The sequence below is a fragment of the Berghia stephanieae genome, chromosome 4 (assembly GCF_034508935.2).
Source record: "Berghia stephanieae isolate SIO BIC M18660-M18661 chromosome 4, UCSD_Bste_1.3, whole genome shotgun sequence".
NCBI lineage: Eukaryota > Metazoa > Mollusca > Gastropoda > Nudibranchia > Aeolidiidae > Berghia > Berghia stephanieae.
This window is the reverse complement of record NC_088363.1, coordinates 82,738,153-82,760,652: the sequence shown is the minus strand read 5'-3', so window position 1 is coordinate 82,760,652 and position 22,500 is coordinate 82,738,153. Positions and strand designations below refer to the sequence as shown.

At 40.0% G+C, this 22,500-nt stretch overlaps 1 protein-coding gene across 3 annotated transcripts in view; it reads left to right on the top strand.

Moving 5' to 3' along the window:
• Positions 1 to 22,500, top strand: part of LOC144971385 (zinc transporter ZIP1-like) — a 45,505-nt gene that overhangs the window by 14,207 nt on the left and 8,798 nt on the right. The window contains exons 1-2 of one of the 3 annotated variants that reach the window (XM_078912208.1): positions 3,062 to 3,291; positions 17,543 to 17,779. In XM_078912208.1, the coding sequence (XP_078768334.1) occupies positions 17,543 to 17,779 (237 nt within the window). In that variant the 5' untranslated portion in view covers positions 3,062 to 3,291. Of the gene's footprint in view, positions 1 to 3,061; positions 3,292 to 16,797; positions 16,964 to 17,542; positions 17,780 to 22,500 lie in introns of those variants that run through there. The other 2 variants (XM_078912207.1, XM_078912206.1) reach the window with 2 other exon arrangements.

The following is a 22,500-nucleotide window of genomic DNA, read 5'->3' as shown; positions in this document are numbered from 1 at the left end:
AGAAAGTCGAGATTAGAAGTAGATTTTAGTTCAAATGTCAATATAAAAATACCCCAAAAAACAAACAAACAATCACATTGTTGCGTATTAATCCCCTTTGTATTTATGAACCCATTTCAATACAAGTTCAGTTCGGTGCGACGTGAAGGTTAGAGGTCAATATGTATTATTTTGACTAAGACGAAGAACAGAAATGTTGTTTCCGTCTGTTATCTTTATTGATACTATGCGTTTTGGTAAAATACATCAGTCAGCCAGCCAACTGTGTGTAACCTTTTGTAGTCTTATTGAAAGAATTTAGCAATAAATAAATAAAATAAAATTACCTTTATTCATTCCCTAGGGGAAAGTTGTCTTTTTAGGGGAAGACTGGAATAACCCAGGCGTCCTCCACAGTGCCACGCGGCAAATTGAGCTCGGGCGTGGTGACTTGCTCAAGGCAAGTGATCGAACTCGGTACCTTTCGGGTACGAAGCAAAAACCTTCCTCTGAGCTCGCTGCCCCCTTTTATTCTAATAATGAATAGGTATTAAATGATATTGTATAATGATATAGTGACATAACTCTGACTTATCATTAAATGGCTATCTAAAAACAATAACAAAGCGCTGAGCGACGTCAATTCCCTTCCATCTGTTATAGTATTCATTATGTTGGTCACAACAATGAACATAACTGACGACATATTGATATGTTGTATCTAACTGATCACGTGGTACCAATTCTGTGGAAATGAACCATCTCGGGGTTATTCCTATTTTGAGTTACGAGATAAATTAGTTCCTATCCAAGTTAGAGACAATCAAATCTTGATCCAAGGTGAATCAACTTCTGTGGGTCTTTGTGTTCTACTGCTATGACGCTCGCCTTCGGAACTGAGGGTCCTGGGTTCGAGTCCTGCTCTGTGCGGCGCATAGTTGAGCCCTTGGAACATACTCTTTACTCAGATTCTCTCACCGTACTCGAATGTAAAATGAGTACCTGTCCGTTAACACCGTTGTATCTGTCCAATAAAATGTAATATCGCCTTCCAGACGCCATGCCTCGTCATACATGTTCAGTGTTGTTGTTGAATAAGAACACATTGAAAAGGGCTTTGAGCACCTTAAGTGGATCTTAGATTATATGGGACAGCGTGGTTCAACGGTGCGGTCTTTGTTTCGTACCCAAAAGATGCCGAGATTGACTACCTGCCTCGTTGTGTCACTTGAGCAAGTCATCTCGCCTTAGCTCACTTTGCGGCTTCTTCAGAAATTTATCTGGTGTCAGTCTGGAATTTAGTAATGTATTTACGTTTTCATTGTTCTTTGTCGTTTTGAGCCTGAAACGTTCCTTGTTTGGTATTTTGTTATTTTTTGAAGCTGTTATAATCACTTTTGTTCATTACTTAATACGTATAGCTATTAAGTTGTTCCTTTAAATATAAAATAATAAAATTCCCTTAATTCATCCCCATGGAGAAATTTGTCTTTAAGGTCTATTCCAAGGGAAGACTGGAATAAGTCAGGCGCCAGCCGCAGTGCAGCGCATCAAAGTTAGCTAGGGCGAGGTGACTTGTTCAAGGCCACACAACGAGGCAGGTAATCGTACTCGGTAATCGAACTTTTGAGCCACGCTGCCCCCAAACCGTTTTAATCTGATGGGCCACATATTGTATATAAAATCAGTTATGTCTAGGCGGCTATGTAGTTTGGTGGTATGACACTCGCTTTCAGATCGGAAGGTCATGGGTTCCAGTACCAAACGACGCAGTTGCCTCCTTGAGAAAGGCTTTTTACTCACATTATCTCACTGCACTCAGGTGTAAAATGAGTAACTGGTCCTTACCAGCGTTGTCTCTGTCCGGAAAAAAAAAATTCTGGTCTCTATTTTAAATACGAGTATTTAATCCAGAGCACGGGTATTCAGGTAGTAACGCCTTTTTCAATTCCAGGAATTCTAGATTCTTACGCCATAAACAAAAAAAAAAACCGCGAATAAAACAGCTTTAAAAGAGAATCAAATAATAAACACGGAACGTTTCAGCCTCAAAACCCTTCTTCAGCCAATAGAAAAAAAACCCCAATGAAAACAAAAATACAATGCTAAAAAACCGGATCGACGGCAGAAAAATATTGACACGTGTTTTCCGAGTTGTTTTCAATTTTGTCTCAGTGAGAGTAGTTGGTTTGTCCTGGCCCTGGTCGGAGTTCTTAGCTGATGGGAATCTTAAGAAATGATATTTTTTCCCTTGTAAATCATCTCTCTGCTATATACTGTAATATTTTTGTTTGTTTCAAATATATTTTGTAGCATTGTGCGTCTATGTGGTCTAATGGTATGATACTCGCTTTCGGGTCGGAAGGTCCTGGGTTCGAGCCTCGCTTGGCGCATAGTTGAGCCCTTGAAAAAGACTGTTCACTCACAATCTCTCACCGTACTCAGGTATAAAATGAGTTCCTGGCTGTTAACAGCGTTGTCTCTTTCCGAAAAGAATTGTAACATCGCCTAACAGGCGCCATGTAACGTACTTCATGTTCAGTGTTGATGTCGGCCTAGGACCCCTTGTAAAGCGCTTTGAGCACGTTTAGTGGATATTGCTCTATATAAAAGCTCTAGTATTTCTTTTTAAAATCTTTTTAAAACATTTGTTTGTATTCGCCTTAGTCGGATCCCGTGCTTGAGTCAGGATAAGATTTAAAGGTGATTTTAAACTAAGTACACCCATAGTGTGCTGTTGGAATCTACATTTGTTCCCTATTTGAATCATTCTCCTTTTGTCTTACTTTTTCTTCAGTCCTTTTAATTGTAAATCTAAAATTTCTGGGCCATCGCAATTACTTACTTTTTTCCTGGAGCTGATATGACCTAAACCTGTTAAAAACGCCGTACAGCCCCATAACACAAACAATACCAGTGTGATACCATTTCGAAACGCCATGTCACATATACGTTTCACTAACACTATCACTATCTTCATGATACTTTTGCACACGTTCATCTAAACCCTTCTGCTCCACACAAAAACTCTCACACAACGTTACACCACCTGTCACGCTTTATTTCTACAGTATGATTAGACAATACGAATTAGATTCAACCCATGTACTGAGTGCAACACTTTGTAGCCGCTCTCTTTAAAATAATACTATTATTAGCAATATAATATCGTGAGAGAAGAGACATTTGCCAGATCAATGTGATCGGTATTAGATATAATTTTCCCTAAGTTGTTATGTTGGAAATAATAAGTTCTTAGAATATTATTATTTCAACTTGACAATCTCCCCACGAGATTGTACCAAGTCGAAGGTAGGTTACCCGTGAAAAAATATTTCTATGAGTTCATTTCATCACGAATTATTTCCCTTGAAAAATTAGTTTTGAATCCCCAGATAAAATACTATTGTTGCTATCGTTGGTGTTGTTGTTTTTTTTTTGTTTTGGTTTGTGTGTTACTTGTTTTCGTTGTTTACTTTTCGTTTGTTCTGTTGTTGTTGATATTGTTTCTGTTATTATTGTAATTGTCGTTGTTGTTCTTGTTGTTTTGGTTTGCTGTTGTTTTGATGTTGTTGAGGATAAATGCTGCAACAGTTGTTGTTGTTGTTTTTGATGATGTTGTTTCTGTCTTGCTCTTCTTCATTGTCTTCCTTCTTCTCCGTCATTTATAATAGATAAAAATTAAGTGAACAATTGTTATTATCATGATAAAGATAATAATAATAATAATAATAATAATAACAATGGCAATTGTTATGTCCTACCAACCGCAGTACATAAAATAACTGACAGGGAAGAAGCTCCTTTTTTTTTTTTTTTAGACCCAGGCCATCCTATCTAATGACCCTCTTAATTAGTAAAAATTGTATTTGTTAGGTTAATTATTATGTGTTTAGTAGTAGTAGCAGTAGGAAGGCTTTGACATTAACTGCTTCTGTATCGTACGTTACGATAATAATTTAATTTTTTTTTTTTTTTTTAAATTTATTTTTATTTTTTTTTTTATTTATTTTTTTATAAATGAAATAATGGTTGAAATATTAATGTTGCCTAACGCGTTCATGGAGGGTGGGGGGTTAATTGGGCAGTTGGTCAGTTAGAGGTTATATTGGGTTGGTGGGTTGTAATAAATTTTGTTATTTTTTTTTTTTTTTTTTTTTTTTTTTTTTAGATGATTTAAATTAACAATTAAATAGCTGTTCATGGTTGGATGTGGAGAGTAGATAAAATGTGTTGCGATTGGTGGATGGCAGAGATCCTGTACCAATCGGTTTATTGATGATTCAGGGCTGTTTGTAATGTTGTTTAGATAAATTGTCTGGGACTGACAGAGGTTTAGTAGGGGGGGGGGGGGGGGTGTTGGATTCTGAGGGTTTTGATTGGTGGGAGTTGAAAGGCTGCAGCCTATCAGCTGATCGGAATATTCGAACTTCTGTAATATGGGGTTATTGTGGAAATGAGTTTAGGTTTAGGTTTTAGGTTGGATGGGGGGGGGGGGGGGGGGGGGGGAGGTTTCTGAATTGCTTCTGTTGTTGGGATGGTGAATACACGGGTCAAACGTCTTGTGGGTTTATTAATTGTTGTGGTCGGTTGATGTTCTTGGGCTATTGCTAAATTATGGGAGTAGATTGGAACTGGTGATGAAGGTGGTTATGCTTTTAAAAGGAAAACTTTTGATTAATTTGTTAGTAACCTATTCCCTTGCTCCCTTAGGAGTCCAAGGGTGGCCACCCACTTTCCCGCTCTCTAGCCGAGCGTCATTCGCTGCTTCAACTACTGTGCACGTGGTCTTTCCCTATGCAGCATTGGTTATTTTATTATTCTATGAATATAGTTAATTTTTCGATAAGGTTAGAATCGTGGGGGGGGGGGGGGGGGGGGGGCAGTTGTGACTGTGGGTGTACAAGGTGTACGTTTTAATATTATAAATATTGTAAATATTCTTCTTTCCGAGTCGGCCCGACTGATCTCATCTGCATACATGTGGTCCACGGCAGTCTAGACGCCGCAGCGCAATTGTTTCAGCCGCGCTTCAGGCGGGTTGGGCGGGACTAGACCCCTCCGGCATGCTGCGCGGCACACACATTGCCCCGCGCCGTCTCTGCCGTGGGCCGTTGCGCCGAGTTCGCCGGGGCCGCATCGGAAAAAAAAAAAAAAAAAAAAATAAAAAAAAAAAAAGGGGGGATTATATCTTACTAAACACTTGTGTCACGTCCTTTCCTTGGAGGTTTGTTATTGTTATTTTGTTGAGTTTAGTATAAGTAGGAATTTTTAGGTGGGGGGGGGGGGGTGTTGTTTTGTATGTTAGTATTAGTATCATTAATTATTAGATGGTTTTATCTGCCACATGATCTTTTAGAGCCGAAATAGGGTCTGTGTTCTCTACTCTAGCTATAGTTTTGCAATCGGATAAATAAAAATACAAAAAGGGTGGTACTCTGCATTTTTCCTTGGCGAGATCTTCTGTCGTTTATGTTGGTATTCTTTTCCGTCTCCGTTTGTATCAGGGTGATGGGAAGGGGGCTGTCTGTATTATCTATCTAGATGTGGGGTAGGATTGGATGTACTGTGTGGGGGAGGGGGGGGGGGGATGGGGTAGAAACAAAGGAAAAGGTAGAATTAGTTATATACAGAATGGTTCTGATTATATTATTCCGGAGGCCGAAGAGTTAGGAGAAGGATGATCGATTCATCGGGTTGTGTATCATTATCAATGCTGAGAGAGAAAGGGGGGGGGGGGGGGGGGGGGTAAGAATAGACATGGACGCACCTCGTTGTTTGTAACTAGGTTGTTTGGCAGTGAAGTTGGTGAAAAAGTTATGGCTATATCAGTGTGGTAGAGGGGGCGAAAGGGGAAGTTAATATAGAAAAGGATAATACTACAGCAAAAGTAAGGGAAGGAGGAATAACTAAATACTAGGGGAAGGAATATATAATAGTAAGTGATCAGTCAGGTAAATGATCGATAATAGAGGTGTAAATAATATATGTATAAATAAAGTTTGTAAAGCTAGCTAGGGGGGGGGGGGGGGCGGAGGGGAGGGGTAGGGTCAGGTTGTGGGTGTGGTGCAGAGAGTTGAAATGTCTCGGTGGAAGGTCATCTATCTGAATTGTGCTATTAGGTCGGTATATTTGTTCCATCTTGTTTCTCTCTCTTTATCTAAATCGTTTTTGTATTTCTTTTGTATTATGTTAAGAAATATTAATGACATGTTGGTATTAGTGGTGTTTTGTCTGTGTACTTGACCCATCCATGCAGTCCAAATCGCTTGTCTTGCTGCTGCTAGGATGTGTATGTTTATTTCATGTGTTGCATTGTCAGTTTTGGGGATGATATTATGTCTAAATGCTATTTCTGTATGTATGGGTTGTCGTATTGTTTTTTGTATTGTGTTTATTGTGGCTCTAATCAGTGTTTTTGTTTTAATGCAGTTTGTGAAAATGTGTACATTTTGTGTTGGACAAAGCGCTCGGCATAAGGCGCATCTGGGCGTGTTGTTTGTTGGTAAGGCGTTGAACATCAGTCTGTATGTTATATGCTTACTGTATCTAGAAGTATCATGTTTATGTAAGTTTTCTGAGGCCACTCTCATGTTATCTAATGTTAGTCCTGATGCGTGCATTAGGTCTTGTTCTCTGCGTTTGTTTGGTGTGTTTATTGTTCTGTATATCTGTTTACTGTCTAATTGTTTATTTATTGTGTCTGGGTATTTGTTTACTAGTCCTACGCATTCTTTGTAAAAAGGAGGGAGTGTCTTACCTCCGAAATGGGGGAGTGTGTGGTCGATCTTTTTAAATTGTGTTAGTCGTGTCCCTAAGTAGTATGACCCGAATTTATTTCCTGTCGATTCTTGTATTATTTTGTCTATATATCTGATCCTAGTTGTGTCTAAGGTTCTTTTAATACATTTTAGTCCTGTGCCGCCTGATTCTGTGGGAAGTGTGAGTATTTCGTGTGGAATGGGTTTTGCGTCTTGTAGTATAAATGTGTCTATGCGTCTTTCTAATTTCTTTATTGTGGTGAACGGAGGTTTGAAGATTTTGATGTAGTATAAGATTTTTGGAATAATGTAGGTGTTCACTATCCTGGTTCTATCGAATATATTGGCTTTGATGTATGTGTATGAATGTAGTTTCTTGTCTATATTGTGTACAATTCCACTCCAGATGTGTTTCGGTGTCGTGTGTCTTTGACAGTACGTTATTCCGAGGATTTTAATTTGGTTAACCCATTGCATGTCGGGTATATGGGCTTTTTCGGTTTCTAAGGGTTCGGGACCGAGATTCATGATTTTGGTCTTTTTAATATTTAGTTTGGCACCACTAGCGAGGCCGAAATTTTTGAAAGTTTCTAAAATTTTGTGTATGCTAGGTATATCACTCGGAATTAGGGTTGCATCATCGGCATACGCGATGAGTTTTTTGTTGGCTTTTCCGGGAATTCTGGTGCCTTTAATTTTCGGGTTTCTCCTAATTTTTTCCAAAACGGTTTCGAGACATAAGATGTATAGTTGGGCCGAGAGAGGGCAACCCTGTCGTACTGACCGACCGATTTTGAAGGGATCAGATACTTTTTGATTGACTATTACACAGCTGGAGGGGTTGTTGTATAGTATTTTTATCCATCTTCTGTAATAAGGGCCTATGTTGTTGTGTTCTAATATTTTGTGTAAGAAACTGTGTTCTAATCTATCGAAAGCTTTCTCTTGATCGATGGACAAAATGTATGCGTGTGTGTGTGTCTGTTTTACGTATCCTATAAGGTCTCTGATGAAGTTTGTGTGTTGTTCTATTGTTCTGTTTTTTATGCTACATGTTTGTTCTTTGTCTATCAGTTGGGGTAGGTGAATTTTGATTTTGTTGCTTAAAGTTTTCGCTATAATTTTGTAGTCGGTGTTTAGGAGGGATATGGGTCTGTATTGTTTGACGTCTGTTGTGTTGCTTTCTTTGGGTATGAGGGTTATGTATGATATCTTTTGGCTGTTCGTTAATTGTCCTTCTTTGTGTATTTCTTTAGTCAGTTCTAGGAGGGTTTTTTTAAGGAGAGGGAAGAAACTTTTGTAGAATTCTACTGTTAGTCCATCGGGGCCTGGGGATTTGTTTGTGTTCATGTTCTCTAGGCTGTGTTGTAGGTCTTCTATTGTGATCTCTGTATCTAATTGTTCTTTCTGTTCGTCTGTCAACTTCTTTGTATAATCGGTGTAGTGGTCTTGTATATCTGTTGATATTTCGCCACTTGTGTATAGTTGTTTGTAAAAATTGTAGAAGGTCTCAAGGATTTCTGTCTCGTTTTTTGTTATTTGCCCATCTGTTGTTCTGATTTTGTCTATATGTCGTCTATTGTGTAGTTCGTTTTCTATTCGTGCTATTGTGTCGTTTAAATCAGTGTAGTCGTTGCGTGTTTTGTATGTGCTTCTTACTTTGTGGCCTCTGAATTTTCTTTGTTCAATTTCTTTCAGTTTTTCTATTGCTTTAGTAACATGTGGTTGTGTTTGTATTACTGTTTTGTTGTCACGCGCCCTGTCTATGTTGATGATTGTTTTGTACTTTGTTTCCTTTCTGTTGGTTTTGTCTTGTACTTTTCTCCCTATCATTTGTGTTAGCGTTTGTATGGTCTGTTTGAGGGTGTCCCACCATTCTCGGATGTTGTCATTTGGTATGTTGTCCGTATAGTCTAATATGATGTCGGTCATGTATTGTATGTAATAATGGTCCTGCAGGAGACTGTTGTTGAATTTCCAGTAGGCACTTTTTTGTTTGGGTCTTGTAATTTGGGTGCCGTACTGGGCGTAGACAGCTTTGTGGTCTGTGTAGTCTAGTGTGTTCTCTAGGTGTTTAATTTCTGTTATTGGGGTTGTTTTGGATATGTATATTTTGTCGAGTCTGGATCCTGTGTTTGCGAATGATTTAAAGGTGGTTTCTTTCCCGAGTGGGAATGTTTCTCTGTATGTATCTGTTAGATTGTGTTTTTCTAAAATTCGTTGTAGTATTTGTTTGTCTATGACTGTTTGTTGTGTTCTATGGTGAGTTGTGTCGCGGGGGTGTAGTGTGTTATTGAAATCCCCTGCTAGGATGATGGGTGTTGATGAGTTTATTTCCATTCTTTTCTCTAAGTCTAAAAACGTTGTCTTTTTTTCGTCTGTTCTTGAGGCAGGTCCGTAGATGTTGTAAATTTGGAATTTGTAGCTGTCTTGAGTCACGTCTATTTTCCCTATTCGTCCTGTGTTGTCATGGTCGTGTTGGGTAACAGTCCAATTGTCGGAGATTTTTATTATGGCTACTCCTCTACAGTTTCTTTTTTTCTTGTCGATTGTCCAAAATATATTTTTAACTTCTGGTTTGAGTTCGAGAAGTGTTCGTTCTTGTGTGAATTTGTCGTGTATGTTCGTTTCTTGTAACAGTAAGAAGTCTGGTCTTTGTTTCCTTATTAGATTTTTAATGTCTTGTATTTTCTGTCTCATGCCTCTGATGTTGAGTGTTATGATTGTCAATGGTGGGGGGTCATCCTCTTTGTAGGGTGTTTTTATTTTGTATGGTTTGTTTCTAGTGTATGATTTTGCTTGTTCTCTAGAGGTGGTGTGTTTGTTGTATCTAGAGTTGCGTTTGTATGTAGGTATATATGTGTGGACTGTAGGCTGCATGTCTGGGTTTAGTGTGTGTATTGTTTTGTTTAAGTATTGGGGTGTGTGTCTCCCATGTGTCGTGGTGGTCTGGGTAGTGACCTTTCCCTCTCGATGTTTTGGATGGGTGGAGTCTTCCTCTTGAGGGAAGAGCTTCTTTGGTGAGGTGTGTATGCATGTGTTTGTGTAGATATTGGGTAGTGTGTTCTGTGATTTTTTCGTGCTCTTGGGCAAGCCCCAGGTGGTGATCGTGTGAGTGAAGTGTGTGCTTTGAAGGGCGATGGTGTGGTTGTATTTTTGGGGAGAGTTTTTGGGTTTGTTATTGGGGTTGGGGGGTGTGGATGGGGGTGGGGGTGATGTTGCCCTTTCTAAAGGGATTATTACTGGTGTTGGTGTGGTGTGTTGGTGTAGATTTGTCATGGATGATGTTCGTTTTGGTGTGTATGGGGAGTTGTGTGGTTCTTGTTCTAGTTGTTTCATTGGTGCAGTTTTTGTTGTGTTGGTATCTTTTGGAGTGTTGTCTTGAGGGTTTGCGTTTGGTGTCTGTGGTTTAGTGGTGTAGCTTGTGAGTAGTGATGTATTTGGTGTGTTGTTTTTTTGTGTGTTGGAGTGTTGTGTTGTGTGTTTCTTTCCCTTTTTTACTACCTGGTTCCAAGGAAGAAGCTCCTTGGTTGCCAATCATCAAGTTATTGTTTATTCAAGTCCTTTAAATCATAATATATCACAGACTTAGTAACATTAAACATGCAGTATAGAAATATACATAAACAGAAATATACGTTATGTAATATAACGTCAATGTACAAGTGTAGTAAACTAATGATACGACTATAACGTATTTTATTAATATATTCAATTGTGACATTATTTAGAAATAACTAAATGTAATTAAGTGTATTATTCATGGAAGTAAATTATTAGTTATTGCAAAGGGCAATAACTCAATAATAACAATACACCATAACACCTCCCTTCTAGCCTGAAGGATACTGAAGGTTTAACCATCAAAATATTAACATAGACACACATAATGTAACAGTCCGCTTAAAACACTATTTCAAAGTTAATTTGAAATTCTATGTTACACATCCAGAAGATCGCCGGTACGATTAACATTTAAAAGTCCGTACGAACAATACTATTTCAAATGTCCGGTGATCACATACACTATATTAAGTCCATTTGACAGTCCATGCACTGGAATAATCTGTTACAAGAACGTGAGTCTCGTTGTCACAATTATAATATAACCACTATGTTAACTACTGTGGCGTGTGCGCAGTTGGTCGACGTGTCTTCTCAAAGTAGGACCATCCGGCACGATTTTCACATCGAACATTCGGTTTCCAATCACTGATGCTACAATCGCTGGCACCCACTTGTCCCTACGCCCCCTCTGAAAAGACAGGGCATAGCACTGGCTGTTCACTGTGAACTTAGTTTTCCTAGACGAGCGAAGATTTACACGGCTGTGGGGCAGGAGCACATCTATCTTGGCCCGTATCTGTCGACCAATCAGAAGTTCGCTTGGGCTATAGCCACTGCACAGGGGAGTTCTCCGGTACTGGATCAAGAACTCGTGTAAGGCCTCACTGGTACTGAGGCTGGACTTCCTATAGACTTTTTAAACGACTGTACCGGTCTCTCAGCTGCACCGTTGGTCTCTGGATGATACGGGGCTCCCTGTAGGTGTTGAATACCCCGGCTCTCACAGAAACTGGCAAACTCAGCTGACGAGAAGCACTGCGCATTATCAGTGACATGGTATGCGGGTAGCCAAAATGCGCAAAATCCTCGTCCAGCTTTTGAATTGTCGCCTTCGTGGTGATGGATGTCATCTGGTGGACACACGGATATTTGGAGTATGCATCCACCATCACGAGCCAGTTGTGTCCTTTGAAATTCACGGCGTGGTCGATATGGACACGTTCCCATGGTTTGTCGGGCATAATCCATGGCTGTTTTGGAGGCAAAGGTCGGGCCGCATTCCATTTGACCTTTGTCACCGTCTTTACTCGTTGATGTTGACTTCTCTTCCGACAGGCAGACATTATGTGGCCCTTAATGCCGCAGTGGTGGCAAAGGGCTTCCTTGTATCGACAGGCATCACTCGAGTGGTTCCCGATGCACCGGTAGCATCGGGTTTTCTGGTTCCCGTTCTCCGCTGATTTTGATTGGCGGTTGATCTCTGGAGACGGTTCGTTATTCGCCGTGGGCAGCTTACGAGCTGGATTTCGATTGGGCTGGAACTTAAACACATCGGCATTTGATGTGCCGACCGTCTCTCTGGCAACTTTTCCAGCCTCCTCCACTTCCGCGGCGATCTGAATGGCTCGATTGAACGTCAGCTCGTCGTCCTTGACTTTAAACAAGGCTTTGACGATAGCCTCGCTGTTGATCGAGCAAACGAATCGAGTCCTCATTGCCTCGTCCAACGGGTCCTTGATCGAGGCAAAATCACATGTAGCTGCCTCTTGCCGAATTCTCGCAGCTAACTCGTGGACAGTCTCTCCTGGCTTCCTTTCTGTTCGTGTCCAGAATTTGTAACGCTCCCGAACAACGAATCTTTTGGGGTTGAAATGGTCAACTATGTGCTGCTCGATCTCATCCATCGATAATTCGTTGACGTCCTTGGGAGGAACGCTCTGTGAAGCCAGGTTTGCCAGCAGCTTGTAGATGGCACACGATTGGTTGGTGAGAAAAATCTCCGCAATCCTGTCCGATGGAATGGAGCTGGCCTTTACGAACGTCTGGAAACGTGACCAATAGTCCGTCCACAGCTCTGCGTTTGAATCAAACTCGCAGAACCTGGTGTTGGTCACTGACGACTTGGGTCGATCCATCACCAAGGCCAGTAACGTTTCCATCTGTTGACGCTGCATCTCTATCTGCTGTTGTTGTTGGGCCATCTGATCACGCAATAGCCCAATCAGCTCCTCGTTGGTCCATGCTGCTCGTGGAGACATGACGATACGTCCGAAGCAGCCAATGAACGATCAGCAGGCCGATACGTCGCTGCAAATACGTTCGACTCCGCTAGTAATCCTTGCTGTCCGACACAGCAAGACAAGTAGGTCAACGTTTGACCCGACAGTTCCTCCTCGCACGTCCGACACGGCAAGGCAGGCTTATCCTGATGAAAACGTCGAAAAACAGCCAATGGACGGTCAGTAGGCCGATACGTCCGACTCCGCTGGTTGGTTTTCCGTACTGTCCGATACAGTAAGAAGTACGTCACCCGTCTGACACGGCAGGTACTCCTCCGCACGTCTGTCACGACAGGCAATCACGTCCTGATGATTCTTCCACGTCTGTCACGACAGGCAATCACGTCCTGATGATTCTTCCACGTCTGTCACGACTGACAGTCACGTCCTGATGATTCTTCCACGTCTGTAACGACTGACAGTCACGTCCTGATGATTCTTCCACGTCTGTCACGACTGACAGTCACGTCCTGATGATCCTTCCACGTCTGTCACGACTGACAGTCACGTCCTGGTGATTCTTCCACGTCTGTCACGACTGACAGTCACGTCCCGATGATTCTTCCAAAGCAGCCAATGGACGGACTTCCCTCTCAGCAAGTCGAAACGTCGCTGTAGATACAGGTCCGACTCCGCTGGTAAGTTGTCCTTGCTGTCCGATACAGCAAGATAAGTAGGTCACGGCAGGTTCTCCTCGCACGTCTGACACGGCAGAGCAGTCACGTCCTCTCCCTCGCTCGTCTGGCACGGCAAGGCAGGCAGGTTCCCCTCGCTCGTCTGGCACGGCAAGGCAGGCAGGTCCCCCTCGCTCGTCTGGCAAGGCAAGGTAGGCAGGTCCCCCTCGCTCGTCTGGCACGGCAAGGTAGGCAGGTCCCCTTCGCTCGTCTGGCACGGCAAGGTAGGCAGGTCCCCTTCGCTCGTCTGGCACGGCAAAGGCAGGCAGATCCCCCTCGCTCGTCTGGCACGGCAAGGCAGGCAGGTCCCCCTCGCTCGTCTGGCACGGCAAGGCAGGCAGGTCCTCCTCGCTCGTCTGGCACGGCAAGGCAGGCAGTTCCCCTCGCTCGTCTGGCACGGCAAGGCAGGCAGGACCCCCTCGCTCGTCTGGCACGGCAAGGCAGGCAGGTCCCCCTCGCTCGTCTGGCACGGCAAGGTAGGCAGGTCCCCCTCGCTCGTCTGGCACGGCAAGGTAGGCAGGTCCCCTTCGCTCGTCTGGCACGGCAAGGTAGGCAGGTCCCCTTCGCTCGTCTGGCACGGCAAAGGCAGGCAGGTCCCCCTCGCTCGTCTGGCACGGCAAGGCAGGCAGGTCCCCCTCGCTCGTCTGGCACGGCAAGGCAGGCAGGTCCCCCTCGCTCGTCTGGCACGGCAAGGCAGGCAGGTCCCCCTCGCTCGTCTGGAACGGTAGGGCAGGCTGGTCAAGGTGGGCGGACATTCCCCTTCGCACGTTCTTCCTTCGTCCGGAGGCAGGCCAGGGCTCGTCCTTCTTCGTCCGGAGGTAGGGCAGGGCTCGTCCTTCTTCGTCCGGAGGCAGACTAGGGCAAGGCTCTTCCTTCTTCGTCCGGAGGTAGGGCAGGGCAAGGCTCGTCCTTCTTCGTCCGGAGGTAGGGCAGGGCTGTCCTTCTTCGTCCGGAGGTAGGGCAGGGCAAGTCTCGTCCTTCTTCGTCCGGAGGTAGGGCAGGGTTGTCCCCTTCGTGGATTGGCAGTCCTTAAAAGGACTGTGATTTCATGTGACCCACAGCTGGAATCCTCGTCGCCACTGTTATGTACCAACCGCAGTAAATAAAATAACTGACAGGGAAGACGCTCCTTGGTTGCCAATCATCAAGTAATTGTTTATTCAAGTCCTTTAAATCATAATATATCACAGACTTAGTAACATTAAACATGCAGTATAGAAATATACATAAACAGAAATATACGTTATGTAATATAACGTCATTGCAAAAGTGTAGTTAACTAATGATACGAATATAACGTATTTTATTAATATATTCAATTGTGACATTATTTAGAAATAACTAAATGTAATTAAGTGTATTATTCATGGAAGTAAATTATTAGTTATTGCAAAGGACAATAACTCAATAATAACAATACACCATAACAACACTCATAAAAATAATAATAATAATAATAATAATAATAATAATAATAATAATAATAATAATAATAATAATAGTAATAATAATAATAATAATAATAATGATAATAATGATAATAGTAATAATATAATAATAATAATAATAATAATAATAATAATAATAATAATAATAATAATAATAATAATAATAGTAATAATAATAATAATAATAATAATAATAATAATAATAAAATAATAATAATATAATAATAATAATAATAATAATAATAATAATAATAATAATAAATAATAATAATAATATAATCAACAAAAAATAATAATAATTATGTTGATACTGATGATGATGATGATGATGATGATGATGATGATGATGATGATGATGATGATAATGATTATAATGATGATGATAATGAATAATAATAATAATAATAATAATAATAATAATAATAATAATAATAATAATAATAATAATAATAATAATAATAATATTAATAATATAATAATAGTAATAATAGTAATAATAATAATAATAATAATAGTAATATAATAATAATAATAAAAATAATAATAATAATAATAAATAATAATAATAATAATAATAATAATAATAATAATAATAATAATAATAATAATATGGAGATTCTACTCGATTTTGTTGTCCTTGCTTAACTCGCATAATTACAATATGTAGGCCAGTCGTGCTGGTTGGTTTTGACGTCATCAAAATCTTATCTACGTTATTTTTATTCAGTGATTGCTTTGACTCGTTTCTTTATTTGTGACAAATCCGTTGTCTTCCCAAAAATATCATGTACCTTGTCCTGAACAATTTGATTTTGTGCTGTATGACACTCGCTACCGGATCGGAAGGTACTGGGTTCGAGTTTCACTCGGCATATAATTGTGTCCTCGAAAAATGCACTATAATTACATCTCTCACCCTACTCACGTGTAAAATGAGTATCGGACCGTTAACAGCATTGTCTCTATCTGGAAAAAATGTAATATCGCCTAGCAGGCGTCATTTCTTGTTCTACATGTTAAGTGTTGCTTTTTTATCTTGGACCCTTTGTAAACTACTTTGAGTACGTTTAGTTGATATTGTGCTATATACAAGCTCACGATTTTCTCAAGATGTTAGAGCGACGTGCAGATAGATGCAGGTCAGATAATCGAAGGCAATTATAACAATTTTAACATCGCTGGAATGGAACACATTGTATTGCAAGATTTGAGAGAACTTCATCACAACACTGAGGCCATAACGATTTGGGTTATCGGACCTGTAAATAAATACACGTCATTTTACGCCTGTACTGCGACACTAGTGTTATCTAAAACGCTTTTTAGTGAAGAATTATTACATGACAGAAAATAATTCTACGACTGATTATTTCGACCTAACATTGAAATGATAGTAATAACAAATGACGCGTTCCGCCATCGCCCACAGGCATCATTAGATACTGTCATCACCTAGGCATTCCATGAGGAATATCGATAATCCATCAAACAAGATGTCTGATGTCAACAGGAATCACTCAAGTTTCTAAAGTGAGCAAATCGGGGGTTAGTAATCTTGCCCAAGGAAAAAAAAAGCGAAAGTGCCCGAAGAGGGGCTTAACCATTCGGTACCCCCCCCCCCCCTCCACACACACACACACCACTCCACACCCCTCCATTCAAATGATATTCTAACAGAATACTAGATTGCGAAAATTTGAATATATTTTACAATAAGGTAACTGTATATGAACTAGTTACCCGCCGTACTCTGGAAAAACACATATTAAAAAATTTGACCAGAAAACTCGTCCTTCAAATTTCGATTGATTTAAATGACCTTCATCCTCGCAAAAAAATCTCAACCCTGGGAATTCACGGAGCCTTTATTAAAGTCCCATGTTTGAGAGTTTTTCCCAAGACGAGGGTCATTTAAATCGATCGATATAATACACGAGGGACGAGTTTCCTGGCCAAATTTTTAAATACATATCTTTCTAGAATACCGCAGTGAAATAGAAGATGATGAAAGGAGAAAATCTCGGGCTAATTCATGGTTATCTTATCTTTTCCACACGGAAAAAGGTTTGAACGATTAAAGTATTTAATTATTTGTGTTCGGGTTACTGAAATGTGAAAGAGTAAATTCAGCCCTGGTCCGTCTTATCGAGATCGCATTGGTGCAAGTTTAATATTAAAGTATATTGTATTTCTGATTCGTTAAGGACTTGTAAAGACCACCAAAAAAAATGCCTGTTATAACAAAGGAAAACTATGTAAGTGATGGAATATTTTTCTTATTTTGTGGCTATACTGGTCTAGTCGTATAATTTTCGCCTTAGGATTGAACGTTTCTGGGTTCGCGTCCCGATCGGCGCATAGCTGATTCCTTGGAAAAGGCTCTTTACTAACATTTTCTCACTGTACTCAGGTGTAAAATTAGTACCTGGTCGCTAACAGAGTTGTCTGTGTACGAAAATCAATTTAATATCGCCTAACAGGCCTCTTGTCTCGTCTAACATGTTAAGTTTTGCTGTAGGCCTAAGGACCTCTGTAAAGTGCTTTGAGCTCGATTGGTGGATATTGTGCTATAGGTTGTATGAAGTTGACATCACTCAGGTCTTTGTTATTGCTATTTGTTATCCGCATTTACCATTAATATCTCACTTAACTGCATTAGCCGGACTATAAACGTTGGGATGATGATGATGATGATGATGATGATGATGATGATGATGATGATGATGATGATGATGATGATGATGATGATGATAATAATAATAATAATATAGCATTTGTATAGCGCATAACCATCACTAGGTCATGGTCTGTGATTATGATCTGTTTATCCTCAGATGGAAGTGACTACAGCCAAAACAATTTGCATCTTCAGCTTGTTTTTGAGCACGTGGTTTTTTACCTGTGCTCCATATTTCCTGGTGACTAGTGGAGTGTCCAACCCCAAAAATGTCCAGATCCGGGAAACGGTCATCTCATACCTCAAGTGTTTTGCAGGGGGTGTATTCATGTCTGCCTGCTTTCTCAACTTGCTCCCTTCAGGAATTGAGGCTATGGATGAATACTTCATGCAGGTCAGTCACAAATATATTATTCTTAAAACTTGTTACATACGGGATTATATGATAACACAATTGGCTTCCTAAGTCGTGACGTAATCCTGCGCAGCAACGCATGGCAACAAACCGGCTGGCTCTAAACAGTCGAGAAAAATGGCTGACACGAACTCTATTTCCATCACCGCCCTTATGAAATACTTCTCCAATGAGCATAAAAGTGTCTCGCGAGGTGAAAATCATCATCAGTCAGGTCATGTTTTGACTTTCACTTACTCAGATGGCTTGATGTTCGGCAAAGTTCAAGCCAGCATGAAGAATAAAGAGTATTCTGTGAAGGTAAGTCATTTCGTCTTCTCATTCTCACTCTCAAAATCTCACATCTCCGTAAAACTACTGTTGGACAATAATCAGTTTACTTTGAGTTTAGGCAGATTTAGTATATCCAATGGAAAGATTTAACTGTTTACGTTCGATTTTAGTTAGGGAGAGAGAGAGGGAGTCATTGAATTATTGTGTTTTTATCTTATGGACCACGGACTTTGAGTCTTTGAGGTCTTAGTCTTGCTTCGCTAATTTTCGTTGCTATTGACTATAGTCTACTGCATACTATTTAGTATCGTGTTGTAACCTTTATTATAATACTCATATGGGCATCACAATCACCAATCACGCTAGACATTTTATCATACTTCATGTGGGGCAGCGTGGATCAGCGGTACGGTTTTTGCTTCGTACCCGAAAGGTACCGAGTTCGTTCACCCGCCGCTGCGCTGTGTGGCCTTGAGCAAGTCACCTCGCCCTAGCTCAATTTGCGGCGCTGCACCGCGGTTATTCCAGTCTTCCCTGGGAATAGACCCTAGAGATAAATTTCCTCTATGGGATGAATAAAGGATTTATTTAGACCAGTGTTAGTCACGGTAAACTAAATTTCCTATTGGGTTAAGGTGTAATGTAAATGTTGCTGCTTGAAACTCGAAGAAATCAATAACATTGTGAAATTGAATGTGAACTTCAATTTAATATACGAAAACAGATAAAATGGACGTTTCGGGTTTCCCCCTTATCAACAAAGCAAGATGAATGAAAGAATCACTTAATTTGTTTTTTTAATTGAGTTTTTATACAGCGTAATATCCACTAAATGTGCTCATAGTGCTTTACAAGCGGTCCCTGGCCAACAGCAACATTTAACATGTAAGACGGGACATGATGCCTGTTGGGCGATATTACAATTTTTTCGGACAGAGACAACGCTGTTAACGGCCAGGTACTCATTTGACACCTGAGTACGGTGAGAGATTGTGAGTAAAGAGCCTTCTCCAAGGACTCAACTATGCGCCGAGCGAGGCCCAAACCCAGGACCTTCTGATCTGAAAGCGAGTGTCATACCACAAGACCACAACAGACGTTTCATTAGTTTGTTTGTTTTTTGCCTATTGAGCATGGTCGCAGCTCTAAATTTGAATCTTTTATTCTTTTACTTCCACAGATCTATCTTGATGATGCCTTGGGTTGATTCAGTCCAAAACTAATTTGTGTGGTTTTATTTAACAATGTTGTTAATGACATTGAACATACATTGATACAACAATGCCATAATTTGTCATGTTTATCATGTAAAATCATGTATGGACCTACAAAACCATTATTTTGAATGGTGATTTGATGATGATGAACAAAATATGTGTGTTGTACAAAATAAATGACAAAGCTAACAAAATGCAGTCTCCTTAATAAGAGGAGACTGGGGATTGACAAGTGCTGCAACAAATTGAAAAATAATATCAGATGTTTCTCTTAACATGGTTGGAATATATGAGAGGATGTTAACATTTTTCAGTCTTTCATTAGCCCTCTCAACATGAATTCTACATGAAGCAATTTCTTTGTTAATAAAATCTCATTTTCAGTAAATTTATTATGTAAAAAGGAAGGGATATTTACAGTTACTCCTTGAGGTAAAATATCTTGAATCAGGATGGGGTTTTACCTTTATTACCTTTATCTGCTAAAATTAAATCTCCAGGGCTTAAAATTAAAAGTTTTAGTAATCCACAATTTTGTACAATGACCTTATCCGAGACAGACCCTGGATACAGTTTAGAAATAAAATATATCACACCATTTGGACTCAGACCAACAAGAGCTTTAACAGAATTCATGGACCTATAAGAAGAATAAATTAACCGTTGTTTATCTATTTCTTTAGGAATAGCAATTTGGTCATCTGTACAATCAATGATCATTCTGCAATTTGGGAATCTTAAAAATGATGATGGAGCTGATCGTTTATTTTTATGTCTAGAAGGGCATGTAACCTTCATAACATTTTCAAAGAGAAGCTTATGGCTTATGTAAAACATGAATAAAAGTTTGTATAATATTTGTTATAGTACTTTCACTAACGCTAAACAATTGTGAAATATGAAGGTTAGCGTAGTTCTGTCTAAGTTTCATAAGTGTAATAATTAAAATTTGGTCTTTTAATGCAACTGTCTCTTCCTGAACTTCCCATCCACTATAATAAATAATGTTACCTCTAAAGCACTCAACATATTGAACAATAATATTAAATATTTTAAAACAATGTACACCTGTCTCCATTCGAAGAACTTTTTCTGTAAGGCTTGAAACAGTGTAAGTGCGTTGAATCTAACTTAGTTGGGTTTTTTAAAGCTAGCTATTTCCTTATTTTTGTCTGTAATTTCTTGTTCTTGAATTAAATTTGTTGTTCTATTTAAAATATCCTCACTTGTTCTACAATCTGTTTTTTTTAAAAGATGGAATCCTGTGATGATGGTGACGAGAGTTGAGATGATGATGAGGGAGAAGATAATGAGGATGATGATGAGGAGGATTATAATGATGATGATGAATCTGGTTTTTTTAAAGGTGGGACTTTGTGATGATGAAGAGAGTTGAGCTGATGATGATGATGATGATGATGATGATGATGATGATGATGATGATGATGATGGTGGTGGTGGTGGTGGTGGACTTCTTGATGTTGGTGCCAATTGAGATGGGGTGGAAATTCCTTGTGTCACTTTTCTTTTCTTTCTTTCTGGCTCTGATGGAAACAATTTATTTTTATTTCTGTCAAACCATTCAGGGAGGTTGGCTTTGTCATCATCTCTGAAGTGACAAGAACACACTCTTGATGATGATGTTGGATCTTTTGTCCTTTCTCCTGAAATGAAAAGATTAAAAAAAAAAAAAAAAATTCTGTTGGGCATATTGGGTATATTATTTAATTTGATAAGTACTTTGTTTTAGACTATCTTGTTTGACACCAGCTCAATGCATGATAAATCAAAGGTGTGCAAGAGACTAGGTTACTGGTGGGTCTCTCGCCTGTCTTTTATGAAATCGCACATTCAGCAAAATGTCGCACTTCCTCATTACTTCTTTTGATGATTTTGACTAGGTATATATAAAAATATGAATTCTTAAATTTACACAGTTAAAGTTGATCTTGGGGTTGAGTGTGGCAAGACTGGCGTTTTCTCTTTATTTCAGTCAGTACTGTACTGGACAGTGCGGTGATGGAAACTTTGGAGTGTCAACAATCGGGCACAGGTAAAGGAGAGAGGTCCCTGCCGCCATCTTGCTTTGTTCACACAGAGTTGCCACCTCGGCTGTCGGGGAGGGGAGGCATGGCAGAGAATCAGAGAAACTTTCCAAAAAAAAGAGGAAAGTATGTGTTTTGTGTGTGTGTGAGAGAGAGAGAGAGAGAGAGAGAGAGAGAGAGAGAGAGAGAGAGAGAGAGAGAGAGAGAGAGAGAGAGAGAGGTATCTGCGTGAGGGGGGGGGGGGGGGGGGGAGAGAGGTTGCGTTATTTTATTTATTTATTTTCATTTTGCCATAAAGGTATCGAGTTTAAAGTAAGATTTTAACAAATATTTTCTTCTCTTTCTTCTTGTTCTCCTTTTTTTAAAAATATCACTTATCAGTAGAACTTAACTCTCATTCAGTTTATCAGCCTTAACATCAAAACGATTGACATATCATTTTTGCTTCAACTTCAATAAAAACCTAGTTTGGAATGTATTTTTATTTATAATTTCGTGCAATTGTACAAGTTAATCATAAAATATAGGTCTACGTAAGCTAGAACTTGACCTAGATCTGGACTACGAACTCTATCAAAGGTTCGACGAGGCGTGCGTGCTTACCTGACTAAAGTGATCCACTTTTTCTTCAATTTTTTGTCTGCCTGTCCATTTGGAAATCTGTAAAACTTGCAGGAGTGACTCTCTGACTGGTGTAGACAATCTGGTACAAAACACTGGACCATATTTAAGATAAAAATTGTTTTTTGAGCGATTTTCCAATTATTCCTTGCCCGGACCAAGCACGGATTTTTTTTGTTTAGAGCCAGCCGATTCGTTGCTAGGCGGACGTGACGTCAGACTGTGGAATCCTATTCATGCATCGCCCATGTCAAGTGAAGAGAACTGCTAGATCAGTTGGTAGAGCACACGATTCACACGTAAAGGGGCCAAGATAAATTCCAGGTGTAGTCGAGATTTTTTCTGATTTTTCCCTGTCCACACAGCACTGATTGGATAGTTAGATCTGTTAGATCTAGCTGAAAGTACCTTGCTTCAACCTATCATCCAATCAAAATGATGACAAGCAATTACATTTGTCCGTTTCGAGCCATAGAAAACGGAATAAACTCCGGATCCAATGGCCTATTGGCTCTAAAGACCTATTGTCTTTTTTCTTCTTCTT